The 22,018-nt window shown below is 39.8% G+C and overlaps 1 protein-coding gene across 1 annotated transcript; it reads right to left on the reverse strand.

Annotated features, from left to right (window-relative positions):
- Window positions 1–851: 851 nt before the first annotated feature.
- On the reverse strand, window positions 852–20,136 carry TNFAIP6 (TNF alpha induced protein 6). Its single transcript, XM_004619368.2, has 6 exons — window positions 19,998–20,136; window positions 13,858–13,995; window positions 12,052–12,213; window positions 10,243–10,471; window positions 9,369–9,409; window positions 852–4,769 (listed from the first exon to the last, which is right to left on the reverse strand). Exons 1-6 carry the CDS (start codon window positions 20,089–20,091, stop codon window positions 4,600–4,602), a joined length of 834 nt encoding a protein of 277 aa, XP_004619425.2. The 5' UTR covers window positions 20,092–20,136; the 3' UTR covers window positions 852–4,599.
- Window positions 20,137–22,018: the final 1,882 nt, after the last annotated feature.

A 22,018-nucleotide genomic window follows, 5' to 3' on the forward strand; every position in this document is an offset into this window, starting at 1 on the left:
CAAACAAAAAGCAAAGAGAGAGAAAGAAGGAAGGAAGGAAGGAATGGAGGGAAGGAGGAAAAGACAGATAGATGAAAGAAAGAAAAACAAAAGAAAGAGAACAAAAGAAAGGGAGAAAGAAGAGAATCAGAAAGAAAAAGAAAGAAAAATGTGAAAGGGAGGGAGGAAGGAAGGAAGGGAGGAAGTGAGGGAGGGAGGGAGGGAAGTGAGGGGGGGAGGGAGGGAAGGAGGGAGGAAGGGAGAAGGTGGAACAATAGTCTCCAAAGTTGGCGCAGCAGAGGAGGGCTAGCAATGCTGCAGACAGACGCTAGAGGGAGACGTGTGCTCCGAAAGAGAGGCCAGAGGAATCCTTGTATTTTGCTTTGCTTCGTTTGGGGGGGCCACACCTGGAAGTGCTCTGCACAGTGCTCAGGAGACCATATGAGTGGCCAGGTCAGCAACATGCAAAGCAAGCACCTCACCCCCAACTCTCTGGCCTTAAGTGTATCAGCCCAGGCCAGAGAGATAGTCAATCTCTAGCCTAGCTGTTTGTTTTTTCAAACACCAAAATCTTAATAACTATGCACAAAGCATAGAAAGAGACAGGGAAACACGGCCAAGTCAGGAGAACTAGAACAAAAGTTTAAGCTAGGAGCTGGAAAGCTAACTCAAAGGTATGGGGTATATGCTTTTTGGATCCACCGGTCCAATCTTCAGTGCCCTACGGGGCCACAAGCATTGCCAGGAGTAGCTCCCAAATACCCCCAGAGTCGTCCCCAGTTGAAAAATTGAAATGAGAGAATATTCAAACAACTTTGAAAAATAAGCAGAAATTTGGAGGACTTTATTTTAATTTCAAGACTTGTTAAATTACGGCAGTATATGAATGGCAATATGTATGTACATGTAAAACACTCATTATATATTCAACATCTTTATACCATATGTAAATGAAACGGAATAGAGTCCAGAAGAATACGAAGCACATATGGTCAGTTCTGTTTCCGAAAAGATGTTTATTCAATTCGGTGGGGAAAGGAGAGTTTAAAAATTAACTTTTATTTTTATTTATTTTTTTTTTGTGCCATGCAAATAAATTTAATTCTATTGAAATTTAAACCTCCTTTTCTGTATCTTCCCATTCTTCAAACAGGCCTGTCCTGAAATTTAAAGAACTTGCTAACAGAAAAGCATGAACTACAGGAAAATATATGCTCAAAACTCAGTGTTGCTAATTTCTTAGATATTTCCTCCACTTTTTCTGGTTTTTCTTCGATTATTTTTTCAGTGTTAAATAGATTCTTGGCTAAATAGTAAATCTTGCTTAGAAAATGGTCTAAAATAGCTGTTCATAACAGGATAGGGAAGTGCTTCTATTTTTGCACAAAACAATTTTAAATGAACATACAGGGACTTATACTACTACAGTATACACAACAGAATTTTGACGCTGAAGAGAGTTAATGATAACTCAATGACTATCCATCACAACAAGTGTTAGTTAACATGAGTCAGAACACCATACATGACAAGCAAAATTACATATTTAGTTAGCTTGATCTGTTTAAGGATAGCTGACATTCTTTTCAAGAATAGAGATTTCCTTTAACCAGTCCTGTATATATGACATGTAACACCAAATTGCAGAGTCAAAAAATTAACTTTTAATTATTTGTTTACTTGTTGTGGTGCCAAGGATCAAACCCAGAGCCTCAGTCACACCTGCAAGGCAAATGCTCAACTGCTGAGCTACAAAGCTGGCTCAGGTTTTGAAAACTGATGCTGGAACAATATGCTCTTCATATGCAAATATGAAGAAATCAAGATAGAAAAGCGGGAGGGAGGGAGGGAAGAGGAGGTTATTTTTAATAATCACAAATGAGTATTGGGTCTTGTAAAAATGACACTTTCTTTGCATCTATTGACATAACCATATGATTCTCATCTTTCCTCTTGTCGATGTGGCATAGCCTATTAACTGATTTGCCTGTGCTGAGCAATATTTGCATTCCTGGATAAATCTCACTTGGGAAGAGCTCAGTTTTTGCTTGCTACCATTCTTTCTTGAGCTCCACTGTTGAGTCATTTTTAGCCCAGTTACTTTCTACATTCTTTAAGTTGTTCATTTTCATTCATATCTCTCTTCTGGGGCTCAGTTATTGGCCTTTTTTTTAAAAAAAATCTATTCTCATCTATTAATAATTTAGTGAGAAACACTCTATGCTAACCTCTAGTCTACTACATTTTCATGTTTATTAATTTTTGTTTGTTTGTTTGGGGACCACACTGAGGTGTTTGGGGCTTACTCCTGGCTCTGCACTCAGAGATCACTCCTGGTGGGGCTCTGGGGATCATATGTGGTGCTGGGATTGAACCCTGGTCAGCCACATGCCAGGCAAATGCCCTATCCACTGTACTATCACTCTGGCCTCATCTTGTCATTCATTGTTGTCTCCTCCTTCCACGCAAACACTTCTCAGGCCTAGGGATGTTTGTTTAGAAACGATTCTTGGGTGCTTCCAAGTGTCCAGAAAAGTGCCTCAAACCCACATACATTTTTGTTAAATTTAGTTGAATTTTGACTCTTGCCCTTTATATATAGTGTAATAGTAGTGGCTTCTGTTGTCATGGAAAAGCAAAGTATAATGCACTGAGAATAAAATTTGAAAAATATCTTTCTTTTTTCTTTTTGGGTCACACCCGGCGCTGCTCAGAGGTTACTCCTGGCTTTGCACTCAGGATCACTCCTGGCAGTGCTTGGGGGACCATATGGGATGCTGGGAATCGAGCCCCGGTTAGCCCAGTGTAAGGCAAACACCTTACCTGCTGTGCTATCGCTCCAGCCCCTAGAGAAATGTCTTACCTGATAATGAGAATAATTTTTCTAAGCATAAGGATAATAACAGAATCTAGGATGAAGGCTGCCATTCAGTGGTAGAATAATTACCCTGCATGTATGAGGTCCTGGATCTGACTTGAAATATAACCAAAAAGAGTCAAAACAGACTGAAACAAGAGAGATCAAAAAGTGTTTCCGAAAATAAAGCTTCAGCACATAAAAGACATTATAAAAAAGTCAAACTTCAAAAGGACTTAAATTGCAACATATTTAACAAATGTGGTATTATATATACCACAGAGAGTCTCTTGCCCCCACGCCTGGCTGTCTTCCCCGGGGCCCCTTGGAGGGGATGGGCTCCAGCTTCACTCCCTGCCCCGGCAGAGCTCTCAGCGGCCGAAGACCACCGGAACCTAGCCACAGCCATGCTCAAGGCCCCTCTCCACACGTTCGGACAGGCCTCATGCATGAAGGTACCGGCAGAGGAACCCAGGTGTGTGTAATCCCATCAACGGTCAACATCCAGAGACTTAAAAGCAAGCTCCCAGAAGCGATATATTGCAACCTACTTTTCCCTGTGGGAGAAACTCACAAGCTACTGAGAGCTTCCTGCCCACATGGGACAGCCTAGCAAGCTTCCCATGGTGTATCTATATGCCAAAGCCAGTAACCAGCTGAATCTCACTCCCCTGACCCTGAAGTCTTTAGAAGCTTCTAAAATCTCAGGGATACGACGAATGTAGAGGTTACTGAGAACGCTCGAGCCACTCGACGATCCACCGGATTTCGTGATTTCATGATTTCGTGGTATTATATAACTGATAAAATTGGGGCTGGAGCAATAGCACAGCCCCACGTGCATTTGCCTTGCACGTGGCCGACCAGGATTCGATTCCCAGCATCCTATTTGGTTCTCTGAGCACCGCCAGGAGTAATTCCTGAGTACAAAGCCAGGAGTAAACCCTGTGCATCGCCAGGTGTGACCAAAAAGCAAAAAAAACCTAATAAATAAAATAATTTCTTACAAATCAGTAATAGAAATGATCATACAGATATAAAAATGAACGAAATGAAACATCATTCAAAAAAGAAACACAACTCACCAAAATATATATTTATATACACCAATGAACAATTTGAATGCAAATTCAAGCCACATTATGTCATTTTCCCTACCAAAAAAGAAAGTTCTATTTTATGTAGTCAATGGTCTTGAAATCCTACTTCTAAGACCCGTATTCCAAATAACTAGGGAGTTCTATAAATGCATATGTTTAAGGATGTTTACTACAGCGATATTTATAAAAGCAATGTAAAATTCCACAACAGAGACAGGCTTAAATAAAGTATAGAACAGTCATAACATGGAATATTGTTCAGGTTGACAAAAATCACCTTTTTGCAGCATACTCATTGATAAAGAAAAATAAATGCTTAAACCATAAAGTTCAAGGATTAAAAAAAAATCCAAAACATAAAACTGTGCATTGGGCAGGACTCCCAGGCTTCAAATACAAATATAGATACATATCATGAACTACAAATTTAAAAATGACAAAAAGGAAAAAAAATGTTAACACTTACAATGTTCATGCATTAAGATGGGAAATCTAATTTTCTCATTTTAAGTTTTCTGTACTTTTCAATTTTAGCAAAATTATCAGACATTGCTTTCACATTGAGAAGTAATAAATAAATGTCAATAATAATAACAAAAATAGAAAATAAGGATAAGAGGAGTTTCAAAGATACAAAAATAAGCACTGAATTTCCACTTTGTTTTATAAATGACTAAAGGCTCCAGCTAAGAGTTTCTTATTTCCAGCAGAAGCAGAGGTTGTATTTTTCCCTTGGCAGGATTTGCACGGAGGATCCACTGCAGTGTACCTGATGAGGAATCCTCCTGCTGTCACTGAAGCATCACTTAGAAACTTCAAGGTCATGACATTTCCTGGTGAGGAAAGAGATCACAGAAGATCACAAAAGATGCGATTGTCCTTCCATTTGGTGGACAATTTAGACTCATCACTCTCATTTATGGGAGGATATGAAATTTTAGGGAACAAGTCTCCTATACCCCAGAACTAGATTCTTAAGTTGGAGAGTCTGACCCATATACATATATATATTTGGGGGTTGGGCCACATCCAACTCTGTCCTCATGCTCTGGGAACCACGTGTGGTGCTAGGGATCAAGCCAGACTTACCTGCATGCAAGGCAAGTGACTTTAGCCTGCACTATGTATCTATACCTGACTTTCATATTTTAGTTCTGACTTGCTAATTTCTTCAGCAAGAAATTTTGTTGCATCTATTTTTCGTTGTTTTTGTCTTTGGTTTTGGGGCCACACCCAGCAATGCTTAGGACCAGCTTTGCACTCAGGGATCACTCCTGGTGGTTCCTGGGGCCTGGGCTTGTATGGGGTGCCAGGGATGGAATCTGGGTTGACTGTGTGCAAAGTGAATGACCTACTGCTTGTACGATTGCTCCAGCCCTGTGTGTCATCTGCTCTAAAAGACATTCCTTATAGAATGACTATCAGCATACTCAGAGGGACCTGCAGTGCCAGCAATGGAACCTGGGGCTCCCATATGCAATGCACACACTTTGTCCCTTTAAGCTGGCCAGGGAAAGGAGTTCTTAATGCTGATTCCAATCCTGGAATTAATTTCAGATCCTCTCTCCCCACCACATAGTGGATGTCATTGTTGACCATTGTACAGCTTTTAGTGCTTTCATATATTAGCTCATTATTCCCTCACAACAGCACTATTGATAGATACTATCAGTACACTGCATTTTACAAATTCAATGGTCAAGATAGTCTTAGTAGTCGGTTCAAGGCTACAGAGCTTGAGTGGTAGAGACTGAACACTAATCCACTACATGTTTCCTAGACTTGAAAGAGTTGCCTATATTAATACAAAGACCATTTTTTACCTGATAAAAGAAATCAGAGTTAATGAGCGAGAAACAAACTGATTGAAATTAGGCTCGTATTAGGGCTAGAGCCAGAGAGACACTATAGGGATAAGGTGCTTGCCTTGAATGAGACCAACTTCGGTCTGATTCCTGGCCTGCGTATGGTCCCCCAAGCACCTCCAGGAGTGATCCCTGACCACAGCGCCAGGAGTAAACCCTGAGCACTGACAGGTGTGGCCCAAACATGTTACCACCACCCAAAGTAGCTAGGGCTACTATCTCTAGTATGCAAAGAGCTGCTAGAAGAAGAAAATGGACAATTCAGTTGTGTAAAGAAGAAAAGCAGGAAATTCTCAGGGACCGAAAGGATCAGTGAGTACATAAAATGCAAAAACAGGGGGTAGAGATAGCTCATGAGCCGCCTTGCAAGTACGAAACCCTCATTTGGGGATGGTCCTGGGAGCCCCAGGCACTCTGGATCCCGAGCAGCATTGCTACAGCAATGATCAGCATCACCAGGAAATCATGAGAAAGATGGCACTCTCGGGCCAGTGCTAATTTGGTATTATCTATCAATACATAAAAGGCACATCACTGGAGAGCCCCAAAGTTCACATCTAGAAATCTACCCAAATTTTTTAAAAAAAAATAGCACAACATGGGGCTGGAGTGATAGCATGGCGGGTAGGGCATTTGCCTTGCACGCGGCTGACCCGGGTTCGATTCCCAGCACCCCATATGGTCCACCAGTGGTAATTCCTGAGTGTGACCCCAAAAGAAAAATAAACAGTGAAAAAAATAGCGCAACAGCATAACAAAATTATTATAACAATGTCCAATGAAACACTAAAAGTGAAAGCCAAAAAAAATCAGAGACAAAGCTTATCAGGATATTAAATGTCAGAACATGATATTATGGTATATCCAATAAAATTTCCTATCAGGAAGGTATTGAGAAAAATTAGGAATGTCAAAATAATCTACTGTGATTTAGAAATCTGTCCACAGTATCCATGGTATATAATGTCTGCCTAATACAGGGAAGCATCTGAAGGGAAGACACAGCCTCTCATGCCTTCTGAAGTGTGCAGATATGAGGAGAGTGACCATAATCTTCTTCCATATACCATTTATGAATGTGGTAGACATAGGGGGAGTTTCATTTAAGTTTTGGTTTTTCGTTTTTAATATATAGGTATCACTGTTATCGCTGTAACACTGTCATCCCGTTGCTCATTGATTTGCTCTAGCGGGCACCAGTAACGTCTCCATTGTGAGACTTGTTGGATTGATAGCACAGCAAGTAGGGAGTTCGCCTTGCATGTGGCCCACCAGGGTTCAATTCCTCTGCCCCTCTCGGAGAGTATCTATCGAGAGTATCTTGCCCCCACGGCAGAGTCTGGGAAGCTACCCGTGGCATATTCAGTATGCCAAAAACAGTAACAACAGTAACAGTAATATATAGATAAGCTCACTTATGAAAAAACTAGACAAAAAAGTTAAAATACTACAATAGATTACATATTAAATATTTTTATTACTTTTATTATTTTTTTAAATTGAGGGTCCTCCCAAGCAGTGATAGGGCTCAGGGGCCCCTTACAGCAATATTTGGCCAATTGGGCTGGTGGTTAGTTAGTACTTGGAGGGCCTGAAGATGGTGGTGCTGCCTGAGTCTGGGATGCAGATTGGACCCAGAGGTGCTGGGGAACACCAGCTTCAGGAAGTACAAACTGGGGAAGCTCGGGAGGGCATGCAGTGCCAGGAGCCAGACGGAAGCTGATGCATGTAAGACTGAACCTGAAAGCCTGTGCATCTCCCAGCTCTTACACTACACTTATTTTTTGGAATTTCAGTTTTACATGAATCAATTTTCTCATCTTGCTATTTTGAGTCGAATTATGTTCTTTTCATCTAGTTCTCTTTGAATAATATAGTTTATGTGTGTGTTTTGTTGTTGTTGTTGCTGTTTGGGTGCCAGAAGGGAATGAGTTTTTTAAAGTATGCACACTAAGCATTTAAAGTGTGACATTTAAAACATGCACACTAAACCTGACAACATCCTTGGCCTATGGGGTTTCCTCCTAAGCTCCTTGCAATTGTGCAAGAAAATCATTGATCTCATGATGTTTAGGGTTTGTTTTATCTATTTTGGATGTGACAAGAAAGAAAAATGTCAAGTTTCAGGTTTTTTTCGATTTTCCCTCTTTGAAAAAATTAGATACTCATCCCTCATTTCCTCCCACATCTCTTAAGACATCTTTGTCCTGTCAATGACACAAAATACATTCTCAAGAAAAAAGATAAGAGAGAAACAAAAGACTAGATCACCCTTTCTGAGGAGATTGTAACAGAGTAATGAACTATGTGTTTCAATCACTAATCATTCTAGCAATGAAAATAATATTTCATCTCTTGTAATTATGACTAATAGTTGAAAACTGATTGCTATGCTAGGGTGTAAGAGTCATTTGAGATTAAAGGTTGCTTAGTCATTGCAACTTATTGTAGCTTTATTGTTTTTTTGTTATAGAAGTATTTTGTAATTTTATGACTTGGAGAAAAATAGGGCATGTAAGAATGGCAGCTGTGAGTACCAGTGATCAAAAGCCAACTTATATTCTACAATTATAAAGGTTTTATTTTTTTGGCTTTTTGGGTCACACCCAGAGATGCTCAGGGGTTACTCCTGGCTTCAGGAATTACTCCTGGCGGTGCTTGGGGGACCATATGGGATGCTGGGATTCGAACCCGGGTCGGCCGCAAGGCTAACGCCCTACCCACTGTGCTATCGCTCCAGCCCCAATTATAAAGGTTTTTTAAAGAAGAAAAAGACCACATCTGAGAAAGTAAAAGCTATTGACCAGAAGAAGTGTTTGGAGGCAAAAGTGCTATTGCTCATTGAGATAAATTTATGCTTTTAAGAGGACATCTCCTATCTATGTATTTCATGCTACAAAGTAACACAAATTATTTGCTGTGGGTTAATTGGGGGAAGATTTGGAAAACTTTGCCCATTCCAGCTGGTATTCTGAAATTTACCAGGAGAAAATTAGCATACTAAAGCTCTCTGACAGCCTGTAATAAAGAAACCTGTTTAACATCACTTAACCAATTTACCCCAGTTTACTTGACCCTAGAGCCCTTTTCTTGGAACATTTATTAAAATTATCATAAAGAACCATGTTCTTCTCAAAACTCTAGGGGATGCTCTACTAAGATAAAAATGTGATGAACATGATGTAAATTTTTTCCATGACAGATCATTTTAACAATTTTATAATTTACTTCAATTCTCTGAATTACTTCAAAGAAAAAAATAGGCTTTTATTACCACATTTTATGTAAATCATAAGCTACAATAGTATTCATGAGCTTGTGGATATAAGAATACTCACACTACGTTTCCTAAAAGTATTATGAATCTACACGTATTAAAGCACCAACTTTGATAAGATGTTCTTTAAGTAGAAATAAATAATTTATTGTATTTTCCAAACTAACTACATTTGTCTTCAGTTTTCTCAACTTCAGAAAAGTGAATAGTAATAACTACTGAGTGAATCACCTTCACTGGCTGTATAAGAAAACAGATCACAATCTTGTTCTTCATTGTCTAACAATTACCTGTACTAACGATGTCTTCTGGAAGCTCATCTCCACAGTATCTGGAAATATTTGAAAAGAGAAAATGAGTGAGTATTATGCAGCTATTACAATTAGTTCTTTGTGACAACTGAAGTAATTTATTTCCCCTTGGCCCCCCTGGCGCCATGTAATCTTATCAAAAGCCAAGATCCAGAGAGTATAAAACAAAGCTCCCAGAAGAGAGCAATGCAGTATCTCCTGACCCTGCGCAAGGTTGTTTTCATGGGGCCCTCTTGGAGGGGGGCAGATTGAGTTTCTCTGCCCGCCCCAAGCAGAAACCCAGCAACCGAAAACCTCCAGAACCCAATCACAGCCATGCTCAAGGCCACTTTCCACATGCTCGAATGAGCCTCATGCATGAAGGAACCGGCAGAGGAACCCAGGTATGAGGGACCGGGGCTGAGATCTCCAAGCCCACTCAGATCGAGACTGGGCCTCCTCCACCAGATCCCCAGTTTTTCAGTAGCTTGGCAGTCACACCCACAAACTGCCGCTGGTGCCATGTAATCTCATCAATGGCCAAGATCCAGATATTATAAAACAACGGTCCTGGAAGAGAAAAACTAGAAAACCAATGCTATAAAGACAGTTGAGGGGCTGGAGCAATAGCACAGTGGGTAGGGTGTTTGCTTGCACTTGGCTGACCCGGGTTTGATTCCCAGCATCCCATATGGTCCCCCAAGCACTGCCAGGAGTGATTCCTGAGTTCATGAACCAGGAATAACCCCTTTGCATCGCTGGGTGTGAAGCAAAAAAAGAAAAATGGAAAAGACAGTTGAGGGAAAATTTTCAGAAATTTCAAACAAAATATCAGATGTTCCTCTAACTTCTTGTTTGGGAAAATAATACATACCTTCCCACAAAGCCATGGACATCATCATAACTGTCATATATTTCAACATAGTCAGCCAAGCAACCTGGGTCATCTTCAAGGTCAAATTGCAAAAAACTCAGATGAATACGCTGGCCATACTTGAGTCTAATGTGCCAGTAGCATACTTGGTTATCATCATATTCATTTGGGAAGCCTGGGGATTTAAAAATCCGCTTTGCCTCTGTAAAGACACCACCGCATTCCTTTGCTGAAATGGAAAAAAAGAAAAGAAACCATTAAAAAATTATTCCTACATTAAAATGTTATTCACATCTTGGTGTGGATCTATTTTTCCCACTTTGTTAGAAGTAGATAAATGGCTTAATACAGATTAACTTATATTCTACAATTATAAATATACTATATGAATATACTATGTACTATAATTTATATATTATATCATATATAGCTTATATACTATACAATTATTAATTGCATCTATACTATGGGCTGGAGTGATAGCACAGCATGTAGGCTGTTTGCCTTGCACGCAGCCAACCTGGGTTCGATTCCTCCGTCCCTCTTGAAGAGCCCAGCAAGCTACCAAGAGTATCCCACCCGCACAGCAGAGCCTGGCAAGCTCCCCGGGGCGTATTCTATATGCCAAAAACAGTAACAACAAGTCTCACAATGGAGACATTACAGGTGCCCGCTCGAGCAAATCGATGAGCAATAGGATGACAGTGACAGTGATCTATACTATATCGTATATGATTACTGCATACTAGCCTAATGAATACACTGAATATACTATAATATATTCATGTACTTGCAGAAGAATAAATATACTTTTCAACAATAGTTCCAAAATTCTCTAAAATAAACATAAACTATTTGTGACTTTTTTAAAGTAGCAAGAAAAAAATAATTCCGGATTCAGAGTGATGGGAAGCAGGTAGGGTTCTTTCCTTACTTGCAGCAGATCTGGCTTTGATCCCTGAGATCCCATATTGTTCTTTGAGCACTGCCAGGAGTAATTTGTGACTGCACAGACAGGAATCACCCCTGAATATTGCTTGGTATGGCCCCAAACCAAACACCCCTCCCCCAACCTCCGCTAAAATAGGGAACAGTTGGCAGCATCACCTTGTTTTAACTTACTGTGATCAGTTATGACCCAACACCACAACTTTCTTTTTTCTTTTTGGGACACACCTGGCAATGCACAGGGGTCACTCCTGGCTCTGCACTCAGGAATTACTCCTGGTGGTGCTCAGGGGACCATATGGGATGCTGGGAATTGAACCCCGGTCGGCCTCGTGCAAGGCAAATGCCCTACCTGCTGTGCTATCGCTCCAGCCCCAACATGGTGTTTGGGGCTTCTGATTAGATATTACCTGGCTCAAAAAAGGTCAGAATTACTTGAATTTGTGGTCCTACCTGTCTACAAATTATTGACTATATGATTTTGAATAAATTAACCTAATTGGGTAAGCTTTTAATTTCTCAGCTTCCTGATTTCTAGGCAGCGTATAATAATAGCTTCTTATAGTGTTGTAAATATTTATAAAGAGTGTAGATAAAATAGCTCAGGTTTGGTAGAGCATAATCACTCTATAAAGAAAGTTCTTAATTGTTAGAGAATTGACTTATGAAAGAAAAGTCATGGCTTTTTAGAAATTTCAAAGTAGCATAAGAATTTATTTATTTTAAGGCCATAACCAACTTGCTGCTCATGCCTTGGTACCATGCAGTGCCAGGGGTCAAATGTGGGCCTCCTGCAGGTAAAGTACATACTCCAGACCTTTGAACTCTCTTCCCAGCTAAAAACTATAATTTTGAACGAACCATGTGGATTGTAACAATAGGCATCCCATCTTTCACTCCTATTTAGACGGACTCCATAATCGATGATACCAGTTTTTCCAAATCCACAGTTGAGCCCTGGCTTCACAATGGGGTATCCAACTCTGCCTTTGGCCATCCACCCAGCAGCACAGACATGAAATCCTGCAAGAGAACAAAAAGAGGTTATGTGCTTAACTTACACTCCCTCCCCTTAATAAAGATGGATCCTACAATAGAAAATTCTTGACTATCCAAGTACAATTCATGTAAAGGGGGGCAGGGAAAGTGTTCTGAAAAAAATAATAAAGTTCAAATTATATAAAATATTATATCTGAATTGTATTAGATTTTTTTTCTTTTTTGGGTCACACCGGCGATGTACAGGGATTCCTCCTGGCTCTGCACTCAGGAATCACTCCTGTCAGTACTCAGGCAACGATATGGGATGCTGGGAATCAAACCCGGGTCAGCTGCTTGCAAAGCAAACACCCTGCTCACTGTGCTATCACTCCAGCCCCTAGAAAAAATTTTTATTAAAAAACTAACATGGAGGTGGACTATACATGAAAATACCATGTATATGAAAACACAGCAAACTCAAAGCTAACATTTTTTCACAAATGACATCTCTGGTATTCTATATAATATCTGAACTTACCATCAGTACTAAGAAAAAAAATGCAAGTGGTAATATTTGAGTTACTGTTTATTTCAGGATCAGTTAAGCTATTCCTACCATTCATAAGATTAGATAGGGTAAAAACACAAGTTTTAAACAAAGTCTCTGCCCTCTTCTCCCTGATCATTTTTAGAGACTGTTTTTAACATTAGCTAATTCCAACAAAGAGATTTTACGAGAAGTCTAGTAAGAAAGTCACTGGCCCTGCATCGACCGTTTCTATTTTTTTTTCTTTTTGGGTCATACCCGGCAATGCACAGGGGTTACTCCTGGCTTTGCACTCAGGAATTACTCCTGGCGCTGCTCAGGGGACCATATGGGATGCTGGGAATCGAACCTGGTCAGCTGTGTGCAAGGCAAACGCCCTATTCGCTGTGCTATCTCTTGATCATTCTGGCCACTGCATCTAAAGCTCTGTGAATATAAATAAGCTGAATAGTCATTTGAGATAACTGGCTCAGAAAACACCTTAAGTTTTGTCTTGCATAATGTATTACAAGAGCATAAGTTATTTCCCCATGAGCAAAAGGGGTTATCTTTAATAGAGAAGGGAATTACAAATATGTTGGGGGTAATTTTTTTACTATCCTGAAAGTTCAGGAAGAATGGTGGCAGCCCACTTTTATTTATTTTTTAAATAAAGAAGCAAGTAGCACTGGTTAATTACTGGGTTTTTTACTAGGTTCTCTACCACCACCACCACTGTTATACAACCTTAGAGCTTGTAGTTTTTTATGCAAAAGGATACAAAAAAAAAAACCAGTGGAATTTGTAAGGCTCAACATATCAGAATCAATTAGCAGCTGAGAAACCTCATTCTCAAAGGTCAAGAAAAAAAGAGTATTTAAAACGCACAGCAAGGGCAAAATGAGTGAGGAATTTAAAGCCATTGAAATAAAGACTCATATGATTAGTCCAGTGGGTTGTGACCTCAGATAAGTTAGTACTTTCCTTAAGTCAAGCATTTGGCAAAGAGACAAAAGAGATGAAGAGAACGTGGGACCTTAGACAGCTCTTGGGAAAGACTTAAAAAGAGAAAAGTTTTATTAAGTGATTGCTGCAAAGGTGGATTTTTCCCTACCAAGGATGAAAAAGGATGAAAAAAAAATCATCACCAAATCAATTACCAATTTTCCTGGCTGCCTCTAGCTGCTTGTAGGTGGCAAGTCGGCCGCCTTCATATTGACACACAGTCTTGGCCTCCGCATAGGTGAGCTTGTACTTGCCAGAGCGCGCTTCTCTGTGGTACACACCCGCCGCTCGCTCTGTGAATTCACAAATTGTGGTGAGTGAACGAGCATCTGTTCTTGTGAACAAGAGAAATGTGTGGTCTGGCTGGGAGATTGCGTCAGCGGTTCTTTCTGTGAAAGGTTTTCCTGGAGGGGTTTGCCAGGCTGAGTTTCCATTGTTAGAAAGCTTTGGGGAAGGAAATGAGGAGGGGTTTTAGGAAAATCTAGGGACTAAGTTATGTTTCTGGACTAGTGGGTTGGAACAAAGTTTCAGTACGGCACAGTATTTGTACATCATTGAAAGTGATAAAGTCTGACTTTTTAATTTTTTTGGCTTAGTAAAAGCCATCTAGAAAGTAACCAATGGCAGGGAAAAGGGGGGTAAAGGGACTCTCCCCCAAAACAGTGATAATTTAACTATCATATGATTTCACAATGATTGAGGAATATGCCAAAAATACCCCACTGAGAGAAACAACTAATGCAACATCATCGAGAATGTAGTAAACAAATTTTTTAAAAAAGAGAGAAAAATTTGAAGGAATCCAAAACATATTGCATTGAGAAAGAAAAACAGACTCAAGTGCTGCAGAGAAAAAATTAGGCACATCTAACTTCCACTTTTTTTGGTTTGTTTTCTTAGTTCACATGTTCCCAACATATTTTAGGTAGTGTTAAGTCATAAATGAGTTGTCTTTATTAGATCACTGTTTAAATAGATATTTGAAGTCTGTTTTGCTCAAGGAGCAATGGAAAAGGATTCTCAGAACAATGATTGTAACATGAACTCTATTTAACTGCTAGGTGATAGTTAATACCCTGACCCTTGACCTGTGCGCTTAGCCACACCATTCCCAATGTGAATTCCTTAGACTGCAGCCAGACTTGAATCTCACAGCCCTGGGAATCACGTTTCTTCCCAAACTAAGATTGACACGGCAGTAAGGGGAGATTCTTGGTGTTTCCTTTCTTAAAAATTTTGCCCCCTGCCTGTAGCCACCAAGGACTATTTCATGTACATTGTATCACCAAAACCCGACCTTTTTACACAGGACCTTGATTAAGTCATTTTTCCTCTTAAAAATCACCCACTGCCTGTTAATACTTTGTTTCCCTAGACTAATTCATTAAAACGGAATGAAATATCTGTTTAACTATATATATATTTTTTGCAAGCACTGACATTTTTGTTTTTGTTTTTTGTTTTTTTGTTTTGTTTTTTGTTTTTGTTTTTGGACTGGAACGGATAGCACAGCGGGTAGGGCGATAGCACAGTGGGTAAGGCGTTTGCCTTGCATGCGGCCGACCTGGGTTTGATTCCTCCATCCCTCTCGGAGAGCCCAGCAAACTACCAGAGTATCTCGCCCACCCGCACGGCAGAGCCTGGCAAGCTACCCGTGGCATATTCCATATGGCAAAAACTGTAACAAGTCTCACAGTGGAGATGTTATTGGTGCCTGCTCGAGCAAATCAATGAACAATGGGAAGACAGACAGAGCTACAGTGTTACAGTGCCACACCCAGCTGTGCTCAGGGCTTACTTCTGCCTCTGCCCTCAGGGATCACTCCTTGGTGGGGCTCATGGTAACTTTCATATGGGATGCCAGGGATTGAAGCTGGGTGGACTGCATGCAAGGCAAGCGCTCAACCCGCTGTATCACAGCTTTGGCCCTTGTTTCTGGTCTCTACCCCTGCTTCCATGGCCATGTTGTTTGGTCTGGGGCAGGGAGAAAACCCAAAGGTCAGAGTTGAGTCCCCAGCACAGCAGGATCCTGAGCTGGGAGTGATCTACGTGCAGGGAGTTTCCTTGTGTGTTGTTGGGTGTGGCTCCCAAACTAAGCAAGACAAACAAGCAAATAGAAGATGCTAAAATTTATATGACCTTGCATAATTTGCCATCTCAGGGTCCTCAGCTGAAATGGAAGCAACTGTAGCTGTTTGGGGGAATAACCATGCATTTAAATCCCTAAGTACAGCTTCTAGATTCTCGCAAGAGCTTGCGGGAGCTTGTGGAGATGTGGCCCAGCAACACTAAGAAGTCACCTTGCAAACCTTGAGACCTGGGTTTAATCTACAGCACCTCCAACAAAGAAAAACACTAACAGATAACCCAGGGCTAACAACTTCAAGGCTAGAGCTCAAGCTTTGTATGCAGAATAATCTGACACACTGACAGTCTATTCCTGCATGATTTCCTGAGTACTTCCTGGTGTGACCTGCAGCTCAGCACAGATCTGCAGCACTATTTCAATGCCCACCCGCCCCCCCAAAAAAAAATTAAGGTGATTTTATCTTTTCTCTCACCCCTTCCAGATTCATAAGACAAAGACTGAAAAGAATGACTTGCCCACACACACCTTACACAAATGTTCATTCAAAGTGGGTGGGGTGGGACATAAGGACAGTTAAGGTGCCTGTCTAAGCAGAGCCTGGCCCTGCTCCATTCTGAGGCCTTAGCATCACTGAGTATGGCCCCGGAGACTCTGAGTACCACTAAGGTGACCTTGGTGGTCCCCAGCACCTCAGTTCTGCATCCTGAGCCTTAGCACTGAACCACCTGACCAATGAGAGTGCCCCTGGGTTGCTTGAGCACTTACCAAGAGGAAAAACAAAAAAATCTAAAGAACCAAATATCAGAATAGAACCCGGTAAAATACATTGCGGAGCACAGAGAAATCCCCATGATACTGACTTCAGAGGTGGAGAAAATACCCATATGTCACACATTTGACCAAGTGTTAATATCCAAGATTTATAAAGCACTTGTTTAATAAGCTTAATGACAATATAACTTAACAAAATTAACAAAAAACCCAACTTCATGCAACTTCATGAAAAAAAGAAATCAAGAGTTTAATGGACACTTACCCAAAGAAAAAAAAAGATGGTCAATAGGTATGTAAAAAAGTGCTCCTCATCACTTATCATCAGGGAAATCAAAATGAAAATGAGATAATTGCCTCACACCAGTGAGAAGGGCATCTGTCAAAAAGACTGGAAGCTAGCAGCGTTGGCAGCAATGCTGGGGGAAGAGGAGCCCTGATTTGCTGTCTGTGGGAAAGTCGTCCGGTTTGGCTTCTATAGAACCACAGGGAGAATTGTCAAAAAATTAAGGTTTGAGCTTCCATATGAGTCAGCAATTCCACTTCTTGACGTCTACCCCAAAATCTCAAAAAAGAAAATTCAAAAAGAGTTATACAACATTCGTTGGAATGTTGACTTACTATAGCCAGTTGCTGGGAACAACTCAGGTGCCCAACAACAGGTGAGTGGATAAAGAAGTTGTAGTATAAGCTCTCAATGGGGTCTTACTCAGCTACAAGAAAAGGAAAAGTGAAGCTACATGGTTGGAACCATACCGAACTAAATCAGAGGGAAAGGGACAGATAATAAAATTACCTCTCGCATATGTGGTATAGAGACTAAAACATGACCAGAAGTAACAGGCCCTGAGACTTTCACCATACAACTGAGTTTGCTAGGAGGACAGGTAGTGAGAGAGATGTAGAGACAGAGAATTGTGGAGGGGAGCTGGCACTCTGCTGGTGCAGTGCAATGGAGCAACATTGTATGCCTGAAACTGCTATGAGCGTTATTGGAATTCACAGTGCCTAGATAAAAAAAGGGAATTAAGTTTTAAAAAAGAATTGTCTGTGCAGTTTTGATTTCTGTAATCAGCCTAATTTAATTGAAGCCTCTTGTCCTTAAGTGCCTTCTATTTAAAAATAACAATTTAAGGAATTAGAGCATACCAGAGTTAAAAAGATACCTCAGGGGCTGTCTTCTTCAGCAGTCTCCTTTGACTAGGGTGGAAATGAGACCAACAGTTTCAAGTGCCTTGTTCTTGATGGTAGATTCTTACTTTTTAATTCAATTCAATTCTCTTTCCTCCCTGAATGGTATCAAATCCTGTATTGACCTAACCAACTGTAAACAATTTGTGTTAAGCTGAGTGGCCAATAATTTGTTCCAGATTGAAGCGATTTGCATCTATTCAGAGTCTCAGATTCACAGTATACTATTAGCATGCATATGGGTTCACTCCTCTCTACCCCAGGACAGAACTATAGAACTTTTGTTCAGGTTTATATTTTTTGTTATATATATTATATGTATATATGTATATATATACATATATGTATATATAATATGTAATATATAATATGTATACATATAATATATATTACACGTATATGTAATGTATATAACAAAAATGTATATATACCAAAAATGTATATATGTGTATATTTGCATATATATGTATATTTGCATGTATACATATATACATATATTTGTATGTATACATATATACATATATGCACTTATGGACTGGAGCAGGTAGGGGTTTTGCCTTGCACACCGCTGACCCGAATTCAATTCCTCCAATCCCTCTTGGAGAGCCTGGCAAGCTACCGAGAGTATCCCATCCACATGGCAGAGCCTGGCAAGCTACCCGTGGTGTATTCGATATGCCAAACACAGTAACAAGTCTCACAATGGAGACCTTACTGGTGCCCACTCGAGCAAATCGATGAACAACGGAAGGACAGTGCCACATTGCTACAGTGCATGTATATGTATATATGCACATTTATGTATATATACATACATATGTACAAATATATATATATATATATATATAAAACATCACTTAAAAAGTGAAAAGGCAGCAGTATTGGAAGTCTAGGTCAGTAGTAGAAGTTTGTATGGTAAGAACATGGGTTCGACCTCAGAACTACAGAACCAAACCAAACCAGCACATTTAATTCTCAATCTGTAGAATTAAAACTTACTTTACCAAAACCCCAAAACAGAGCAATCAAACCAACAGAAACAACTAGTAGCCCCAAATTACTTGATCATTCAAGAGCTTGAACAACATTTCAGCATATGGGTTTAAGCTCCGAGCTAGATTTCCTCCATTTCTGACAAGTATGTATCTATTTTCTACATACCACATAAATGATGGTAGGCAAGAAAAATAGAGACTTTTTCATTCCTCTAGCAAAGCCTGCATCTCATCTTGACCAAATGGGCTGTACTGTTCCATGTGAAACTAGTTCACTAGCTCAGACTGAAAAAGACAGGGCTGTGCATTACAAGTAGAGCTTTTAATGAAATCCTCATGGCTGCAGTTATTAACAGAAAGAAACTCACTGAAGGGAAAATATTCTACAACTGTGTGTTGCCTAGCAGACTTCTGAAACCCCAAACTAGGTCAATTTTACTTTCTCTTCGTTTTAAATAAGAATTCAGTAATTTTCTTCTTAAATAATTAAAATCATTTTCACTACCAAATGATAATAAACATAAAACAATAATAATTCATATAAAATTAAAGCATTTTTAAGAGTACTATAGTGGCATTTGGAGATTTCTCTATTTAGCTTTTTTTGTCTACTGTTTTATTCTTAGGCCTAAGTACCTCCTTACATTTAACAAAATGACAAAGAACCTTTCCTAATTTAACAAAAGGGTTAGAAAAATGTTTTTATGATAGCACAAACAAAAGGAGTAAGACTGGGAGAGACGCACCCACAAATATAATTCTTCATTTTTCCCTGCATAACAAACTTGCTATGAGTCAATAGATATTTAGGGGAAAAAAACTAGATATATACAAACTGTGCATAAAACAATGGTTATACAGTTATTGTATATTTCAGTTTCCCTACTAGAGTCTGAAACTGACAACAAAAGTACTGAAATATGCAAAATAATATCGAGGTTTTAATTTTGTTAAACATTCCTCACTATACCATGTGTGTGCATTGAAGAAAATTTAAATGGTTTGATGCTAAATATAAATAGTAACCTCTATGTTTCTATTGAACAGTCTGTCTTATAAACAATTTTATATTTTAGAGAGCATGAACACTCTTTTGAAAATGTTACAGACCTTCCAGTGGCTATCTAGCTTTAGCAACTTTTGGAAAACATCCAACTTGAACAGAATAGAAATATTTACAGTATTGACTCACGTCTCCATGATTCAAAGAAGTAAAAATCCCAACAAAACCCACAAGTTAAGTTCTTACCAAGCCATATGGAGTTATGAAAAATTCCATCTTTGATTCCCCATCCGTGAGCCTCTTCCCACAGCAAGACAAATAAGTAGATTAGGATGACCATTTTTCAGTTGTAGAGAAAGAAGAGCCTTTTAAAGGGCTGCTCCGGATAAATTCTCAAAGCAGTGGCTGCAATGTGACTGTAACATCTGGTTTCCACATCTTTTAAATAGTTTTTTTCAACTCTGAGGTCAGCAAGCTCTCTCCAATGGCAATCTTTGTTGCAGTTACACAATTAATTCAGTGTCTGAGGCAAACCCTCTGACTCATTTGCATTGGCAACCAAAATGAAGGATATTGAATGATCATCTACATTTTAAAATTCCTTACTTGGAAAGTTCACTTACTCTCTCTGTCACAGACACTTTTCTGTTAAGAAAGTTGTGTAATTTTGGTGCAGATTCAATGGTGATTAAAAAAAAAAAGTTGGTTGAAATATTGAAAGAAGCCCTGAATGCCTTTTTAGCAGTTAATTATGTCATATGACATTTGAAGTTAAGAACTAATCTTAAATATGGCCCTGTTAATGATACATTCAGTTCCCCTAAATAGTTAAGCTTGAATAAAAGTTTTAAAACAAAAAATGTGTGCACTGTGGCAAATTTTATCTCTCTCTCTCTCTCTCTCTCTCTCTCTCTCTCTCTCTCTCTCTCTCTCTCCAGAAAACTCCAAGGCTTTTTAAAATTTTTTTGGACCATAAATTTTAAAGGCGGGGATCATACCCAAGGTCCTCAGAGCATACTCCTGGCTCTCTGCTCAGAGATCACTCCAGGCAGGGCTTATGAGACCATATGGAGTGCTGGGGACTGAACCTGGTTCTTCTATGTGCAAGGCAAGTGGCCTACCTGCTATACTATCACTCTGGGCTTGTGAAAGTCCCAACTTTCTACCTAGAATCCTCAGGTTTCTGATATAGGACTTTACCCTTTTCTTCCCTAGTCTTGGAGTGAGGGTCTTTTACAGCCCTGGCTTTATTGTGGTCAGGAGGTAAATTCATCAACTTATTTATTTATTTATTTATTTTTGCTTTTTGGGTCAGACCCGGAAATGCACAAGGGTTACTCCTGGCTTTGCGCTCAGGAATTGCTCCATTTCTTAAGAACTGGTACTTAGTAGGAATCTTGCCACTGTGTGGGCATGGGGGATAGGATAGGGGAAGGATTGCTAGGGCACTGATACAGGGAAGTGGTCACTCTGGTTGAGGACTGGGTACTGAAAGGAGGTAAATGATATGTATGATGCCCTATCAGAAACAGTATTGTAAGCTACAGTGCCTAGAAGGAAATAACAAAGAGAAAAGAGTGCAAAAAGACAGGCTGGGAGCTGGAGGGAAACTGAGGACATTACTGGAGGAAAGTGGACACCAGTTGAAGGGGTTGGTGTTGGCACATTTTATGCCTACAACCCAAATCATGAATAACTTTTAATTAAATCACCATTTATTATTATTATTTGTTTTTTGCATTTTGGGGGGTCACATCCAGCGATGCACAGGGGTTATTCCTGGCTCATGCACTCAGGAATTACTCCTGGTGGTGCTCAGGGCACCATATGGGATGCTGGGAATCGAACCTGGGTTGGCTGCGTGCAAGGCAAATGCCCTACCTCCTGTGCTATCGCTCCAGTCCCTCGCCACTTTTAAAAAATTGATTCAATTAGAAAAAAATTTGTTAAAGTAATTGATTTCAAAGCCTTTGGACATTTCAGGAACATTAAATATCTAGTTATAACAGATTTCTTCAGACTACATATCTTTTTTTGTTATCTTTTTTGGGGCCACAACCAGTGATGGTCAGTCCTGACTCTACACTCTGAAATTACTCAGGGCGGGTTGAGGGGACCATATGGGATGACAGGGATTGAAACAGGGTTGACTATAGCACTCTCCCCCCTGTATCCTTAAAGTTTTGAGAGAAAAGTTTGTGTCATCAAGTTAAATTTAAAAATATGATTTTAGGGGACAGAGATATAGTATAAGAGAAAAATACTTG

This window comes from Sorex araneus, chromosome 1 (genome assembly GCF_027595985.1).
Source record: "Sorex araneus isolate mSorAra2 chromosome 1, mSorAra2.pri, whole genome shotgun sequence".
Taxonomy (NCBI): Eukaryota; Metazoa; Chordata; class Mammalia; order Eulipotyphla; family Soricidae; genus Sorex; species Sorex araneus.